Source organism: Triturus cristatus, chromosome 7 (assembly GCF_964204655.1).
Source record: "Triturus cristatus chromosome 7, aTriCri1.1, whole genome shotgun sequence".
Classification (NCBI taxonomy): domain Eukaryota; kingdom Metazoa; phylum Chordata; class Amphibia; order Caudata; family Salamandridae; genus Triturus; species Triturus cristatus.
The window spans coordinates 154,801,072-154,819,179 of NC_140590.1; the positions used below are offsets into that span (position 1 = coordinate 154,801,072).

General features: G+C 44.0%; 1 protein-coding gene across 1 annotated transcript in view; it reads left to right on the forward strand.

The window, feature by feature from the left end:
* LOC146809086 (interferon-induced transmembrane protein 1-like) overlaps window positions 1-15,719 on the forward strand; it is a 32,146-nt gene extending 16,427 nt beyond the window's left edge. The window contains exon 2 of the mRNA XM_085614293.1: window positions 14,866-15,719. Coding sequence (XP_085470419.1) covers window positions 14,866-15,045 — 180 coding nt within the window. The 3' untranslated portion in view covers window positions 15,046-15,719. The remainder of the gene's footprint in view (window positions 1-14,865) is intronic.
* Window positions 15,720-18,108: the final 2,389 nt, after the last annotated feature.

Genomic DNA, 18,108 nt, shown 5'->3' on the forward strand with positions numbered 1-18,108 from the left:
TGCAAATAATTTTGAAAATATAAGCTTCATAATTCCCCATCAGCTTTGCATTAATCGTGATTGCCCATGCGCCAAGATAACCATATTGCCCCATCAGGTTAATCCATTCAGCAAAGGCCAATAGCCCAAGAGGTGGACCCACAGAATGCATAAGATAAAGCAATCATCCCAGAATCGCAGAGAGCAGCTGTGGTTGCTTCCATTAAAGCTAATTCCAGTCTAATGATTTTCAGCATTGAGCACACATATAATATATCGTTTTTTAGATTGTGCTCTCGTTGCTAACAGTAATCTAGTGCTTTATATTTGACAACAACTTGGTTTACATCAGGAGACTCCAACGCAAAGAAAATGGGTATGCTATGTAGTGTGAAGGTGACGGGAAAATAGCAAGGAAGGCGCTTTGTCCTTGAGGCCTGACATTAAAAGCAATATTGTTCTGAGTCAAAAGCAAATTTAGGACGTTTATGTGCATTCCAATATACGTTAGACTGAAAAAGTGTTGCCAAAGTGCAAACAGGAGCTACAAACACTTCGTGCCATTAACAGAAGGCAGGGCCTCACACTGAAAAGCTGCACCAAACTCTCATACTCATTTCCTCGCTTCAGGAAATGGTGTGATCCTGGGCACGTCACCTTATCGCTCTGTTCCCCGGTTCAATTAGTTGTTTCATTTGAGAGAAATAATAAGACATGATACAAAATGAACTTAAGGTATGTAAAGAGGAACTCACCAAGCGCCATCTGTTGCACTCAAGGAGCTTGTGGAGCGCAATCTCAGCTTCATGACAACGCTCCTTTTGTTATCGAATTCCAAAGGGTTTGGGCACTGAAAGTTTAACTGATCCTGCTGCTCGCATGTCACCTGCTCCAGAGAGAGCAGAGAACACTGTCGAAGTCCAACTGTGGCAGCCAGGTTCCGGCATGGCTCCAACCCACTTTGTCTGCCAAAAGATGGACTTCTAGGAGCTTTAGCCCATGCCGCTGCGGCGCTGACAGGGCCCTGAGGCAGCGGCGGCTGCCCGGAAGTACAGCACATACAAACACTATAAAAAGTACGGTGGGCGGCCTACAGCTAAGTACAGCACATACACACACTATAATAAAAAACAATGCCAGGCCGCCTGCAGCTAAGCAGTTACAGCACATACAAGCACTATAATAACATACCATTCCAGTCAGACCTAGTCATGCTGTGCTCATGCAGCCTCACACACATACCAATGCAGCCAGACTCAGCAATGCTGCAGTCTCAAACACATACTATTCCAGTCAGACTCAGTCATGCTGTGCTCTAGCAGCTAGCCTCACACACATACCATTCTAGTCAGACTCAGTCATGCTTGCTCATACAGTCTCACACACACACCAATGCAATAATAGTCAGCCATGCTTTACTCATGTACTCAAACGCATCACTTATGAATGCAATGTGACTTAACTATGCTGAACACATGCTGTCTCACACAAACACGCTTATCAATGCAATCACCCACTCAGCCATCCTGTACTCATGCAGTCTACTAACACACATAACAATGCAGCCAGACTCAGCCATACTGCACTCATACAGTCTCACATGCATACCAATGCAGCTAGACTCAGCCATGCTGCACTCATAGAGTCTCCGACAATCACCATTCCAGTCAGACTCAGCCATGCTGTGCTCATGCAGTCTCAGACACATACCATTCCAGTCAGACTCAGCCATGCTGTGCTCATGCAGTCTCACACACATACCATTCCAGTCAGACTCAGCCATGCTGTGCTCATGCAGTCTCAGACACATACCATTCCAGTCAGACTCAGCCATGCTGTGCTCATGCAGTCTCAGACACATACCATTCCAGTCAGACTCAGCCATGCTGTGCTCATGCTGTCTTATATACATACAGACACTTATGAAGGCAATTCACCTCAGTCATGCAGTACTAATGCAGTCTCACTCATGTTGTGAATGCAGTGTGACTCAACTGTGCAAAATACACAAAGTACCTCACAAACACACGCTTACGAAGTCAGTGACTCAACCATGCTGTACTCATGCAGCCTCACGTAGATACAGACACCTATGAAGGTAGTCAGAGTCATCCGGGCTGTGCTCATCATTCAGTCTCACACCTCACTCAAGAATTCAGTGTGACAACTACGTGGAACACGTTCAGTTTCACGCACACACACTTACGAATGCAGCCATTCAACCATGCAGTACTGATGAATGCTCGCATATACACATATACACATGTACAGTAACATCTCCGTCACACATTTATTCCGAGCAGCTATCTTTCCACCTGCACAGACGCCCGTGAACTCTCACTGTGTCGAGTACTTTTGGCCCTGGGGCAATCCCGGTTCTGATGACTCATTGCTCAATGTTCATAATTACTCTACGTAAGTGAAAAATTGCCCGACTTCCTTCATAAGGTGTGTTTGGTATGCACTTCATTCTGTGTTTGTTCCTCTAAAGATTGCATGCTCTAGATTTCTAGAACAGCCACCAAATTGCAGCCTTTTGAGCAGTGCGCGCCCTCCCCTTCATAAGAAATTTATGGCCGCATTCTCTGTCGGGCCTCCGCCTTTGATCAAATAGACAAAGCGTGGTAAATCCGTCCATGCACGCGTAGGGGAGAGGCTCAATACACGCAAGAGGAGGGTTCTAACTGTGAAACAGTATGTCAGCTAGAGGCACCAGTGACTGAATATGCACCCTTAAGTGACTTACCTGTAAACGGCAAAAGAAATGTGTTAATGCTAACGACAGTTAGGAGATTCAAACTGCGCACAGCCACGTGTTTGCATGGGCATAACACAATCAATTTCTATTTGATAGTAACTACCTTAGTAAAAGCGGTCAGACTAAGAAAGACTAGGTGTATTCACAGTGTTGCTGAGTTTTCGAGAAGTGGTGTGCAAATTGAGTGCAGGCACCAAGTGTGGCTGTAAGCTAGGTTGACGATGGCAGCAGAGAACACGTTTAAAGTCCTTTGCCTAGTGTAACAAGCCCGGCGGCAGTAAAAGGCTTGAAAAGTTTGTAGCGGCGAAAGTGAAAGTAATCGAGCAGAGCATCAAAGGGCTGGGTGTGAAGGGAGGGGGGAATGCAAGGGTCAACGCGGCTAAAATGAAAGAAAGCTATAGAGAAGGGAGGGGGGAGTGGGAGCAGCTGTGCACGTGCATGTGATCGTGCACTCAAGGTTTAGGCCAGCCAAAAGACTGTGGGTAGCACTTTGAAAATCCCACATATAAAATGTCTCTTCGAGCCTTTGGCTCACGAGACCTAAAAATGGAATTAGGAGTTTCGTCGAAAGAGTGGGGAAATGGAGAGTTGAGAAAAGCAGAATTGAACCCGTGTTTTTTTGAGCATCCATACCAGTGAGTAATGACTAGGCTGCGTAAATACACTGCCATAGAATTAATGGCAAAAAGGGAGAGGAGGGTATTAACACATTTATAAAAGAGAGTGTACTGTGGAAACGTGCATACTCCAAGATGGAACAGCAGTGGCACCAGATGGGAAAACCATTATTCTTGTTTGCTCAAACTCATAAAGAACTTCCTTAAAATGTTCATCACCTGAAATTCCCGCTATAGTTTGTTTTTGTTGCTCAACTGACTCAGGGTTAGATCTAAGAACCTTTTTAGTCTGCCTTTACAAGACAATACCACCTAAGTCTAGTCAGCTTTTCTTTCTTTTAGGTTCAACAACTAATTACTAATTAGACTGAGAGATAAGTTATGTTCTTACTTAGAGCAAATAAGAACCAAATTAAGATCTAAGAATGATATAAAAAGAATTACGCCAAATTGCAATCCTCTACAGTAATATTAGAAACACACAGATAGTTGGACTAGTATTTTCCCGTGGACAAGCTCTTCACTTTTACTGCTGTTTTGGCCGAACCCTAGCATCATCTCTTCTAGTAATATACTCAGATCCTGAAATGTAGTTACTAGTAGATTTTTTTGGGCCTACCAGATTGAATGTTTTCATTTGTTGAACTGATATTGAATCCCCGCAAACATGCAAGGCCATTGAAATTAATTTAATTTTTAGATCCCAGTTGCTGCTTTGTCTATGCAGTTGCCTTGCCCGTCCCCAGTTCACTGGATGTGAAGAAATAAACAAATCATGGTATAGTAATTTTATACTAAGGTTTATGATTTACATAGGTGTCTTCATAGTGGGGCTGTCATCTGAAAAGAACCATAACATAACTATGAAGTTGCATGCTGAAGAAGAAATCGGCCACAATCTTGAAAACGTGCTACTACTAGCCAGATTGGCCACAAAGGAGCACAGTGAAGGAACAACATCAAAGGACAACAAAGAGTAGGTCATTTCTTTTACTTTTCTTTTGTTTACAGGAAGGATGCCAATAAGGGCAACACTGTCATCGGCATGGAATGACCAGACATGCTGAGCTGGTGACTAGAGCCTCGAGAACAAGGTTGCCATTGAATAGTTCTTTTGAAATGAAATGAAATGAAAAGACCATTTATAGAGCACGGTAGCTACCCTGAGGCGTCCTAGCGCTACGGACCAAGCATGTAGGTAGAGGGCTTATACTGATCTATTGAAAAGCAGGGTTTTTAGTTGCTTACGGAACCGGAGAAGGTTGGGCTCAGAACGAAGAGAAAGGGGAATGGAGTTCCATAGGATGGCCACGTTATAGGAGAAGGAGCGGCGTCCACACCTGGTCTTCTTAATCCTGGGTACCGTGGCGAGGAAAGAGGAGGCTGACCTAAGCTGTATGGTGGGTTTGTAGGGGGTGATAAGTGAGTGGTTGATGGCGGCCCCGGTTTTCCAGAAGGCTCGATGAGCAATACATAGGGCCTTGAAATTGATCCTTTCCCTGACCGGGAGCCAGTGGAGGTTCCTTAGGCCGGGTTTGACGGAGAGTCTACGGGGTATCAGGAGCAAGGTTCGGGCGGCGCAATTTTGAAGAGTCTGGAGCTTGCGCAGGGTGGCCCCCAGATAGAGAGCATTCCCAAAATCTAGCCGAGACAGAATGAGACCCTGAACCATTATCTGTCGTGGTTGGGGCAGCAATAGGGGAAGAATCTTCCGCAGGAGCCGGAGTAGACCAAAGCAGGTGGCTGACAGTTTAACTGCTTGATGATTGAAATTGAGGGACTTGTCCAGCCGGATGCCAAGGCTCTTTATTTTGTCCTTAGGGGTGGGGGCAGGGCCGAGAGAGGTTGGCCATGATAGGGTAATAGGGAGCGGAGAGGGGTTGCCTAAGAGCATCAATTCGGTTTTCTCCCCGTTGAGTTTGAGGCATGATGAGGTCATCCATTTGGTCACCTCCTCGAGGCAGTCCCTCATGCTGTTGCGTGGGGCGGAGGATTGATTGAGAGCCACCACTAGCTGAGTATCGTCGGCGTAGGTGATGATTTATTTTCCAAAAGGGCGGACTATCTCAGCTAGGGGTCTCATGTATATGTTAAACAGGGTACGGCTTAATGAGGAGCACTGTGGCACTCCGCAGCCGAGGGGCTTATCAGGGGAGGTAAAGTCTCCCTCAAAGACCTGCAAGTAGCAGTCGGAAAGAAAGGATTTGAGCCAGGCCAATGCAATCCCTGAGACTCCTAAGTTGGTGAGTCGGTGTAAGAGGATATTATGGCTAACAGTGTCGAAGGCTGCGCTTAGGTCGAGAAGGATGATTGCCGCGCATCCTCCCTGGTCCAGGATATTTTTGGCTTCCTCCGTTACTGCGACTAGGGCGGTTTCGGTCCCATGCATGGGCCGGAATCCAGTCTGGGAGGGGTCGAGTAAGTGATTGGTTTCAAGGAATTTTGCCAGAATGGTGTTGGCATATTTTTCCAGAATTTTGCTCAGCCATGGCAGCAGAGATATTGGGCGATAATTAATGGGGTTGTCTGCGTCTAGATTGGTTTTTTTTAGGAGGGCCTTGACCAGAGCACGCTTCCAGGGAGGCGGGACGCTGCCAGTAGATAGGGACGCATTCAGTAGGTTGAGTATGGTGGGGAGGATGTTGCCAGTAGCAGTCAGCAAAACAAACTTGGGTTTTGACTCGATGGCAGCAAAGCCAAGTCATATAGACTAAACAAAACAAAGAGAGTTCCAATGCTGCACTGAAGTTTCAAGAAGAGTTTTTAAGCATGAACTGAATTAAACACGTCCATTACTGCCCATTTTTGTGGTTGATTTTAATCAAAATTATTTTTATGCAAATTTTCTTATTATTTTGCACGGTTATATTGAAGCGATTCAAGCATTAAATAATCAGAAAACAACAGATTATTACAAATATGTACATTACATTAACACATATAAATGACATCACCACTAGCGTACCTCAATCACTCAGACAACAACAACACTCAAAAATACACAAATATACACAAAAGGATGCTAATTAAACACTATAAAACAGACAATTTACAATTGTATGTACAAGATACATAAGGCCATCAACAACTAGCACTTGCAGTACTTCTAAACATTTATTTTTTAGTTGTTTTGACAGATGATTGGCCAAGGGCGAAGATAGGTCAAAAATAGGTCTACGCGTTTCGAATCCCTTCACCGGGGACTCTCTTCAGGACCAATACTCTCTAAAGCTTGAAAGTACGCTACCCAGGCGCTTGTGTGTCCTAACTCTTCTTGGTCAGAGATGGTTATGTTTTCGTGCGGGAAGGCGTGTGGAAATTAAATCGCCAGCTAAGGCCTTTTATCCGGTTACTCCAATGCCGCCATAACCATCGCGCACCGTGCTGACCAAGAAGAGTTAGGACACACAAGCGCCTATGAGATACCGCCTGTTTCAACAAATTGTTGTCGTTGGACGTTAATTTCGTCTCACATTGAAAGCCTGGGTAGCGTACTTTCAAGCTTTAGAGAGTATTGGTCCTGAAGAGAGTCCCCGGTGAAGGGATTCGAAACGCGTAGACCTATTTTTGACCTATCTTCGCCCTTGGCCAATCATCTGTCAAAACAACTAAAAAATAAATGTTTAGAAGTACTGCAAGTGCTAGTTGTTGATGGCCTTATGTATCTTGTACATACAATTGTAAATTGTCTGTTTTATAGTGTTTAATTAGCATCCTTTTGTGTATATTTGTGTATTTTTGAGTGTTGTTGTTGTCTGAGTGATTGAGGTACGCTAGTGGTGATGTCATTTATATGTGTTAATGTAATGTACATATTTGTAATAATCTGTTGTTTTCTGATTATTTAATGCTTGAATCGCTTCAATATAACCGTGCAAAATAATAAGAAAATTTGCATAAAAATAATTTTGATTAAAATCAACCCAAAAAATGGGCAGTAATGGACGTGTTTAATTCAGTTCATGCTTAAAAACTTTTCTTGAAACTTCACGCCAGTAGCAGTCAGCAAGGTGCGTGGAGGTCATTGGGGGAGCCAGATTTTACCTGGCGCAGAAATGGTTCTAGTGTGGTGGAGTTAAGAGGGGGAAGCAATCAAAAGTGGACCGGGGCTGGAATCCTAGCTCGGAAGGTAAAGGAGGGGTTGGGCCGGTCAAAGTGGGGGGAAAAGAGGTATAGATAGTTTGAATTTTTTGTTGGAAGAACTCAGCCAAGTCATTACAACGGGTTTGTGTATTAATAGTGTTAAAAGGTTTGTCCGGGAGATTGAGGGGGGTTTTTGCAACATGATAGATTTCTTTTGGTCGGGAGGCTGCTGCGTTAATTTTGTCTTCGAAGAAAGTGGATTGGGAATTTTTAATCTCATTTTTGTAGGTTCTGACACTTGTCTGTAGGCGGTTTTCCTGGATGAAGAATAGTCCAGCTTTTGAGACTCAATGGTTCAAATATTGATTTTGTTGCTATTAACGTCACATAATTTTGTTTGTATGAATATCTGCAAGATTGCAGAGAGTATACAAACATAGGGTAGATTTTCTGGAACTAGCTATCTAGGAACTGGAAAACGTGGTTGAAAGGAAAGTTTTCCAGATCAATATCTCATACATTAACGTCTTCTAGTCAGAAAGTTCCCTTAAACCACCTGACCAGTATTTTGTCTTGTGAGGACTAAAAATAACTAGTTTGCCCCATACTGCACAGCAGTATCTTAGAGTCCAGTGTAGACCCAGCTTAATAGGTTTCCTGCACTCTGGAAAGCCCCATAGTTCCCTAAAATATGTGCCATTTGCAAGTCATTGTTGCTTCTGTATGAAGACTTTTTCCTCTTTGGAGCCTTCCCATGTCTTAAAGTAGGGATGATATGTTTTAGCTTGGTCTCAGGTTTTGGGTGTGCTGGTTTCCTTGCTGAGAGTCCAGGTAGTTCAATTTCTGAGGTCAGATATCCAATGCTGGTAAATGAGATGTGCTAAAGCATGTAATGCACTGCGATGCAAGGATCTCCAATACTGGAGCAGAGACTGTGTGCTCTATTACAGGGCTTCAGGCTACTTAGAAAACGTTTGGTAGTTTTGCGTAGGTAAAGTGGATCTTCAGAAAACTTCCTTTCCTGATATGAGCTACATTAAGTTGCTGTGTTCTGAGTCTTGGGTACTGGTTAACTTGTTGACAACAGACTCTGATCACACTGGCACCTACAATGAGAGCCAAGCCAGATCGCTCTGGGATAGTCACTCTTTGAAGATCGAGTAAAATGTTAATCAGGAGTCCACTAAATCCTTAACTTTTATCCTGATATTCTAGGCAAAACCCACATAATGAAGTCACTAAATATAGTTGCCTGCCAATCACATTATATTCACATTTTTAGGTCGAGCCTGAGCTGCAAGACTTATTGTAGACGAGTATCGAATAGAAGCCCTGCCCACTCTCAGCCCATGTTTGCCATTGGCTTGTGTCATTGTCTGTCCTAAATGCTGGCTTTTTTTATTCGTCAATAGGCTTGTTAATCCCTCCTTTTACTGCCTCCTCTTCATTTGTCAACTCCCATGTCAAATGGCCCCTTTACTTCGAGTGTTACACAGTATGCGTTATTTAGACTGTGAGCACTATTTACTTTAATGAGGTTCTCCTACTGCCTTCTTTACTCCCCCTCTACCTCACGCCTGCCTGTTTTCCGTGAGAAGATTCTTGTCATTTTACAGTAATGGTTTTTGGGAGGAGGTATGGGGAAGCAGCTAAATATGAATTAGTGTGTTGAGTAATTCTTAGAACCATTCGGTAAAGTAAAAATGTCATCACTACATGCAAATCAGCTGCACACTTGAGAGGTGCTGCCAGTGCACCCTGCAAGCGAGGCACTTCCAGGTACTTGGCTCCTTCAAGGAGTCGTGTCCGAGCAGGCAGGAGGGCCGTGTTCTCACCTGTCCCTGGGCTGCCCTTTCTAGCACTTAAGCTAAGTGCCAATATCGGCAACACTCTCCATACCTCCCACAGCAATACTTTGGATAAATAATCAGACAAGATACATTCTTAGTGGAGAAAATTGCTGCAGGTTTATTTGCATAACAAATATGCCAACATGGTGGGTTATCTTCCGGGCGATCCCAGGGCAGACAGCCCCTCGCCGCCTGCCCGCCTGTCCGCCTGATGAGACAAATTACACCGTGATCCTAGCCAACCGGTGTTTGTCGATTTTGGGGTAGGTGATAGCCTCTCCCACCGGTGGACCACCAGTGCACCCTCTTACTCAGGCCCCCCCAGCTAAGGGGGGTAGAGCATTGCAGGCAACCCCCGGTTGCTCAGGTCCACAACCACCCGTAGGACTAACGGGGCGCCGTTGCTCCTCCAGGGTCCAACGCGAGGACCTCCCTGGGGGATATTAGGCTTTAGCACCCTTACTGTGCTCCTGCAGAGGGTACCGTTCTGTACCTTACAGCCTCTGGATCACCATGTAACTCCGCCGCAGCACTGGGTGTGGCCACCGTCAGCCCAGGGCCCCACCACGATAGACCTAGTTACCTACACCCTGCTGATTCCAAGGCCTCCCCCAGATCAAGCAAGAATATGTCCATTCCCACTTTGTACAGGTGTATCCCATCTGTATCAAAACACCCTGTGGACTTAACGTGTAGAAACCCATGCCGGATAAAACCCAAACCCCTTTTTGGTCAGTGAATTTACGCATGGCGCTGTTCACCCTCCTGCGCGAGGTCTCCATGGCTTCCCCTGATTGCCCTCCTACACCGGAAAGTCATTGCCTCCCAGGTGTATGACCAAAAATGTTGGGAGGGGAGACACCCCCCCAGTCTGTTTCGCAACCTCTGCAGTAAGCTGTTCCCGCGCATGCCTGGGACCCCCACTCACAGGACGCCCGGAAGGCCCTCCCCCCAGACCGTTGGTCCTGGCAACTTTAGGAAATGTTAGGTTGCAAAACCCCTTTTGTTGAGCGCTGCACACTATTCTATACAACTAATCCAAAATTCTGGCCTGTACGAGGATCGGTCCAGTGACCTTGGCATAATGAGCACCACGCTCCGACCCACTGAGCTAACTTACCATGGCTTGCACCTATTTGCCTCATAACACTGCACCCCAACAAACATCAGGTGCCTATGGTATATTCACCATTCGCCTGTACTTAAAACACTTGACCTGTCATCCGGCCACGCCCCTGGGTGACTGTTGACGAATGTACCTATTAACACATTGGGATGCACCTCGTCCCACCTGCATGAGGCGCTCCACTGACAAGCCTGCCCAGATCGGTGGGCTTGCTGCCCCTTCAAAAGAGTGCTTGTAAAGTTGCCTGCCATGATCCGCAAGCCTGACATTTAATCATACCCTCCATACCTGTTTAACCCCAAAATGGTAAGGCGCGTGCTGTCAGCATGACCCAGAGTACTGAGTACCACTCTCCTGAAGGGCCAGGTAAGGGGCGACCAGACACACTAGGCCATACATCTATCTCCAAGTGGGTGTAACAGAATACCTTCAGCCAAGCCTGGTCGGAATCTGTCCTTCTCCCTACCCCTTGAAAGGGAGCACCACACCTGCCCGTCTTCCAAGGCCAAAATTGGGACATTCGTCCCCTTGTTGGCTGACCGCTCCCAATTATATTTTGCTTAACTAAAGCAACTGTAGCATGCCGCTGTGGATCGGAGGACATGGAGTAAACCTATGGTCAGTGTACCTGTACCTTCTTAACTAGGGTAGCAAGAAAAAGAGGGCGAGCAGGGGGCAGGAGAGGTATAAGTACCGCTCCCCCTACCCCCTCCTGCCCGGAAGTGACGCGTGACAGGAGGACCCTCGCGGGTCCCCAACACTGGGAGGCTGACTGTTGTGTGCCATCCTGTGGCACTAAGGGGTGCCACCCTCTTAGGAGGGCCCGCTTCGTGGGCCCGGGGCAGCCCTGCATTAAAGAGCGTCCTCTTGTCGGCCACAAGCTCTTGCCATCATGAACCTTCCACCAATATTCCTTGTTCTGAGGGAATACAGTGTCGCTGCTTGCACGAAATGTAATTTGTTCTTTTAAAAAGAGCACAATATTAATGTCCGGTCTGGCATTTTTCACTAAAGTTTCATCCACAATTGACTGTTTTCAAGCTGTGATTCTCCAAATTCTAATTTCAACCCTTCAGCTTTTAAGGACTGTGAAATGCAGATCCGGCCATCCTATTTAAGGAAAAACCCGGACTTTAAGCACCACTCATGAAAAAGCTCTAATGTGACACCCCATGCTAGCACACTTCTCCACACATAAAACACATTCCTTCCTTTTCATCTCTTTTGTTGGTGCTTGTGTTCAGTTAAGGAGTGTGTCCTTTTTGGGTGACTGTGTGACAGGATACAGTGCCCCTTTAATCAGAGATCTGAAGTTAGACCACTGAAAACAGCAGATGTAAATGCGTTTCAAGAGCAAAATTCCATGAGCTCTGACAGAGCACATAGATGGATTTAGCAGATGTAAAGACGAGGAGCAAGTAGCCCTCTAGGCGCTATGGGGCATATTAACAAGGAACAGGGAAAATGTACGCTAAGGGTGCTTAGCGTTAATTTCTTTAACGCCCACTATCGCTGGATAATATCGCCTGGTTATCGCGTTATTAACAACGCTAACCGCCTAGGCGATAAAAAATCCAGCGATAGCGGCATTTTGGGAGGTTATCGCTGGTAATGCAGCGATAAAACTACAAGGATAGGGATATCCTTGTTGATAGCCCATGGTGGACTTAGCCATGTAATCCACCTCCCTTTGGATTACATGGCTAAGTCTGAAAATTAGCAGACGTAAAAAAGCAGCTTTAACCGTGGTTAGCGCTGCTTTTTTTGTCTCTAACAGGGTTAGCGTGAAGCTTGATAATATCCTATTATTTTGCTCTTGAACGCCCATTTTGCATCTCATTAGAGATGCAAAGTGAAGCGTTGTGAAAAAGGGTGCTAACATGCGATTTTGCATGTTAGCACCCTGTTGTTGATAGGGCGGTATTTTTTATCTCTGCTTCTTTGGCTTTTAAAGTAAAAAAAGCGGAGATAAAGCCCTTGTTAATATGCCCCTATATTAGTTGTGAAAATGTGTAGACTGGTGGAAGTCTGAGTCTCTTCTACACAGGATGCTTTGCCAAAGGGTGTTTTTTTGTTAGAGGGGTGCATTATGCACACATTGACAGCTCCAGGCATGTCTTCGGACATTGGATGCACTTAAAATGTATGACAGCTTTAAATTCTAGTACTTCTGAGAAGAGCCGGTATGCTTCCCGTACAGACCCCCACCTCCCCAAATCCCATGGTATGTTTTTGTCATATCCCTAGTGAGAGCTGGAAGAGTTGGGCCCCCTCATCACAATCTGCAGAAACCCCATCATTTTGTGTTACGTCACTGGAGGTATACTGTGATATCTGCATACAATAAGCAGTGACAACAAGTTGTCTTACTCCTTTCTTCATTTTTCCTTCCTTTCCTCCACAACTTGTTGTCAATTAGCGCCCCAAGGTGGATTTAAGACTTATGCAAGCTATATTGTATTTTACGTCATATTGTCTTTTCTCCCCAGAAACTTATTATTCATTTTTTGCTTTCTCTCAGCCTGTGTCCTTCTTTTCCCTGCACAATTTGACACGGCCTTGTAGTCATATAATCACTATACAAGGGCGCGACATGCTCTGTAGTGGGAGAAAGGTAAACATTAAAGCACATTCTGAGTGTAGTGATGGTAAATATTGAAACACACCATGACTTCTTCAGAGTGGCAGATGCTGGCATGCGGGTCTCAGTACAGAACAAGCATTTGCAATTCAACAGGTCTACCATTTGCAAGAGTTTTTTGCTATTGGTATTGTAAATGACAATGCATTTTATTTTTATGTTTTGAAAACCTGCAAGCAGTGCATAAACACACACTTTGTACTTGTAGTCATTGCAAACGAGAAGCAAGGATGGCAGTAACTGCGCCTCTTTTACTGTCCCCTTGGTTCTCGTAAACAACGACTATATGTAGTGCGTGTTTATGCATCGCTTGCAGGTTTTCGAAAGACATAAATAAAAGGCATTGTCATTTACAATGCCAATAGCTTAAACACTCCCAAATGCGAGACCTATTGCATTGCAAATGCTTGTTTTGTAATGTGTTCCTTGAAGGTGAGGTTGAGTTCCGGGGTGAAACCCAATGACTTGGCATTCATTGAAAATTAGACTTCAAAGCCAATGGAAGAGCATTGGTAGAGCCATTTGGACCACAGCCTAGAACGGATAGAAGCTAACATCATCAGCTGGGCGGTTTGTTGCAGCTCACACACAACATCTTGATTTAGTGGTGTCACTTCTTGCAGCAACAAATAGATTGACAAAAATAAATTAGGTTACATAAAACATCCAGAGGAGGATAATATCCATACTTAATCAGCTCTGCACTAGGTGACACTTTTTCATAACGTTTTGCTTTACTCCAATGTTCTGCCACTTTACAAGATTTTCAATTTATATCAAAAATCTGTAAAATGGGGGACTCAGAATTTCTCTAGATGATTTTTAATGGGGTCTTGTGGGCTTTGGGTTCTCTCATGGTTGACAGAGTACCCGGTGTTCACAGAGCAGAAGTTAGGTCCATGTGCCCAGTCTAGAAAAACCAGCAACCCGCTGGTTGAAGGCCTGGACTGAGCTGCTTGCCGCAACCCCTCTCTACCATGTAGGAGGACCCTGTCTTCCCATTGGAGGAGGTGTGCCCTCTCCTGGGCCTCTTGCTCTGTTGCTCTTTTTGTGATCGTTAGACATTCACATACATTTTTAGTTCCTATAAATTTTGTGGTGCAAGGTGCTTCATTGCTTACACACTACCAAGGGTGGATTACGTGTGCTTTAGGAGAGAGTACATTGTTTCATCAATGCAGCAAGGAGGCCAAGGGCCCTGGTGCAAGCAAGGAACATAGCCCATTGAATTTCGGTTGGCATAGTAAAATTCAGCCATGGTCTGGGCTCATAGGGTCCCGGTGCCACTGGACCTGCTGCACCAATGTAGCCACACCCCTGCATTGTTTGGAAGGGGGTGGATGTGACCGGTTGGGTGATGTGTGTCAGAATTCATCAGAGGCGGCATACTGTTTCAGTTATAAAGTGTTCTTGGAAAGGCGCGGCCAGGTACGTATCTGACACCTGCTTCAGTATTTTGCACTAGGCACTATAGGGATTACATTTAGTGGCATTTAATTTCACCCTAACCTTGGGGAGAATTGCACTCTTTGGAGGTGGGGTAGAGGTGCGAGACAAAACTAACTCTCCTTTTAGTGATACTTTTTACACGATGCCAAAGTGTCCCATGTTCTAGTGTCTGGAATATTTTTTCAGCAGTCTGGTGAAATAGATGTTACTGTAGTGGTTCAAAATTTCTATTCAGTAAGTAGGAGGATTTCTGATTCCTGGTAGATCTGTGAAAGTACCTGAAAAGTGGCTGAATGCATGTGTAACAGGCTCAGCCCCCAGTGCCTGTTTCTAACCGTATCATGGTCTTTTCTGTCTTACAGACACGAGACGCCAATAACATGGGGGACGCTACTCAGGCTCGCAAGAACTCCCGCACGGCGCTGACGCTCAACAATGTTGCTCTTGGGGTCGGAATCGCTATTACAGTCGCCTGGGTGGCATATGTTATATATGTGAGCATCTCGGTCAGAAACCAAATCAACAACCAATATTACGGCTGACACAGAGCACAAAACATTAAGGGCCTTATATATGAGAAGTGACGCCCCGCTGTTGGTTGAGAGCATCGAGGCACTCTGTCGTGCATGGTAATAACCAGTCCGATGGAGTGCTTCCCTCTAGGTGTTTTCCTGCTGCCTCTAGGCAACAGAACATATCTGTTGAATGATGCAATAAGAGATCTCAAACATCAAGAAGATGTCATCAAACAAAGGAACAATGTGGAATGCCTATGGTTGGTGATTGTTAGAGATGAAGGATTGGGTAAAGAGAACTGGCTTTTTTTCTCTACACTGGTAGGTCCCTTTAAAATTAAGCAAATGCAGAGGAAAGAGTTTGCCCCACACTGTGACATCATCTTGGTGTAAACGTGATTTTAATGTTCACAAATGCGAAGTGTCAGAGGTTGAAAATAGCCCTCACTTTTCACTGCTGTCATCTGTATTTACTTTATCCTCATGTAGAACATATTAAACTTTTCTAGTTTGGGATCAAATTCTGAAACTATATGTATGTATATATATATATATATATATATATATAAAATCTTGTATTTATAAAGTTATGTCTGAAGAGCAATATTTGTATCAGAATTGCCTTTGCATATTGTTGTTTTCTGTTTCATTAATTGTAGTTCATGTGCATTGTTTTAGCACAATAAACTAATCACCAAACATTGTGAGCTTTACATTTCTAACAAAATACAAATGAAAGTCTAAGAGATATCACTGCAGTGCATCGTCTTCATGCCCCCAAACCATCCTTCCCTTTCTCGGTATGTTGAATAGTGTAATCTGCCAACCACAAGATTCTTCACATTGACAGCACTGGACTCCTCGCCGACACATGCTGAACACTATTAAACTGCAAATCCAAATCTAGGAGCCGTTATTAAGAACCTATCAGCAACCAGATTATGATGGTAGGATAGAAGGTTCAACGCTCTCTTCCTGTTGTTGAAACACCCTAGGTTTTGTGTGGGTGGAGCACTCCAACGGGGTTTGGACTTTCTGTTCCTCAGTTTAAAAGGTAATGGAAAAAGGATTAGGAGAGTCCTCTCATTCACAATAAATCAACATGCATCCCTTTCGTTGTTTTTTATGTGTTCTTTTACTTTTGATGGATAGTTCAATATTCTGACAGAGATGAAATGCACCACTTGATATGCAAACAGCGAACACATGTTTTACCCCTATGGCTATTGAGTCTGGGGCTTTCTCAAGGCTCTTTGATATCTCTTCTTCCTTCTTAATGCTCCGCAAAATCCCCCAAATCTTCATATTTCTCACCTTTGAGGCCCTTGTCCAGGCTGTCATTGCCCTTGTCCTCTCATGGATTGATTACTGCATCTCTCTTTCTGTTACCCAAAAGCTTAAATAAAAGATTTCAAATTATCCAGAACAGGCAGCCTGTCTAATTCAGAAACAACCCAAATGTTGCCACACCACCCCCTGATGAAGGACCTCCACTGTCTGCCTGTCGAACAAATAGCAATCTTCAAAGTCAACTACAACATTTTTAAATCACTTCACAGTAAAAGCCTCCTCTTCATCAACTTCCTAATCCAAAAGAACGCCCTAAAATGCCCACAATGTTCTGACTACTTATCAGTTCCTGAGTGGCTCCAAATTTTCAGTTATCGCCCCCAAACTTTGGAACTCATTTCCCCCTGAGATAAGATCTGCATCTTGCTAATCAGAATTTAGGAAATCATTTAAAACCTGATTATTTAGACAAGCATATAACTAATGCACCACATATTCTGTATCTCATATCCTTGTTCCCACTATAGCGCTATGAAACCATTTGGTGTACACATGTTTTATAAACTCAGTAACATAACATAACATAAATATACGATAGTAAAAACGAATTGAACTATATGGATTCAAGTAAATAATGAAAAAGGAAATAAATCAACATGGTAAACATGCAGAGTAATATGTACAGACAGTATCTGGTTACTGGACAGTTAATTAAGCTTTATCACTTGCATGCAGGCATAAGTATCTGGTAAGTTGTTCCCACAATGCTTCGTGTTTGAAAAATAGAAAGGTAGAATGTGAATTATGCCGATCCAGGTGATGGTTATGACAGATCAAGTTCCACCACTATTGGAGATTTCCAGGTGGAGGTGATTACCTGTAAACCAGTCACAACCATAAGATCCACTAATTTGCCATGAAGTCTGTTATGAGACCAGACATTACTCAAACCACAAATAAATAAAGCAGCCGTGGAGAGTGGAGAGCTAATACCCAAAATGACATTAATTCGTGACCATACTTGATCCCAAAATTGAGAGAGCTTGGAACACATGAAAAAGATGTGAAGGTATGATCCAGAGCTTGTATTCCAACACCAGCATTTATCTGTTTTGAGCAATTCTAGTTTGAAGAGATGTGCTGAGGTATAATAAAGCCTTTATAAAAATAGTATATTTTTTGATTGAGGTTAGAAGGGCATCCAGTGTTGTACATTTTCTACCATAAGATTATAGGCCAATTGTACTTTAAATCCAATTACCAGATGAGTTAAACTTTAGATTTGGGTCTGTCGGTTGGAATGGTATTTTAATGTTGTATAGATAAGAGCAGCTTTGGAGCCGATGGTAATGGGGATGGGGAAAATCTATGCGTCATGACCAGGTATAGGAGGGTATGAAAGGGAATAGAGTGTGTGGTCGAGAGCATAGGTTCCAACAGAAGATATTGTTTCAGAGAATTAGTAGCTTAACGAGCGATGAGAGGCTCCCAAAAGGAATGACCACATTGTTATGATAGAGCAATAGAGACATTGTTAATAAACCCCTGTTCACTGTTCAACTGAACTCGCCAAAACAGGGATTTACCATTATTCAAGAACCATTTGTTGTACCGAATAGGACTTTGAACAAAGTACTCATTTGAGGATGGGTGGGGTATCACATATGGCTTGGATAATGAACAGGAGTGGAAAACAAGGGAAGGTATCTAATACTTAGGGGGATAGGACATGTAAATGAGGTGCTCGTGAGAGAAGGGAGAAATATTTGCAAGCTCCAATTTGTACCACAATTTGGATGT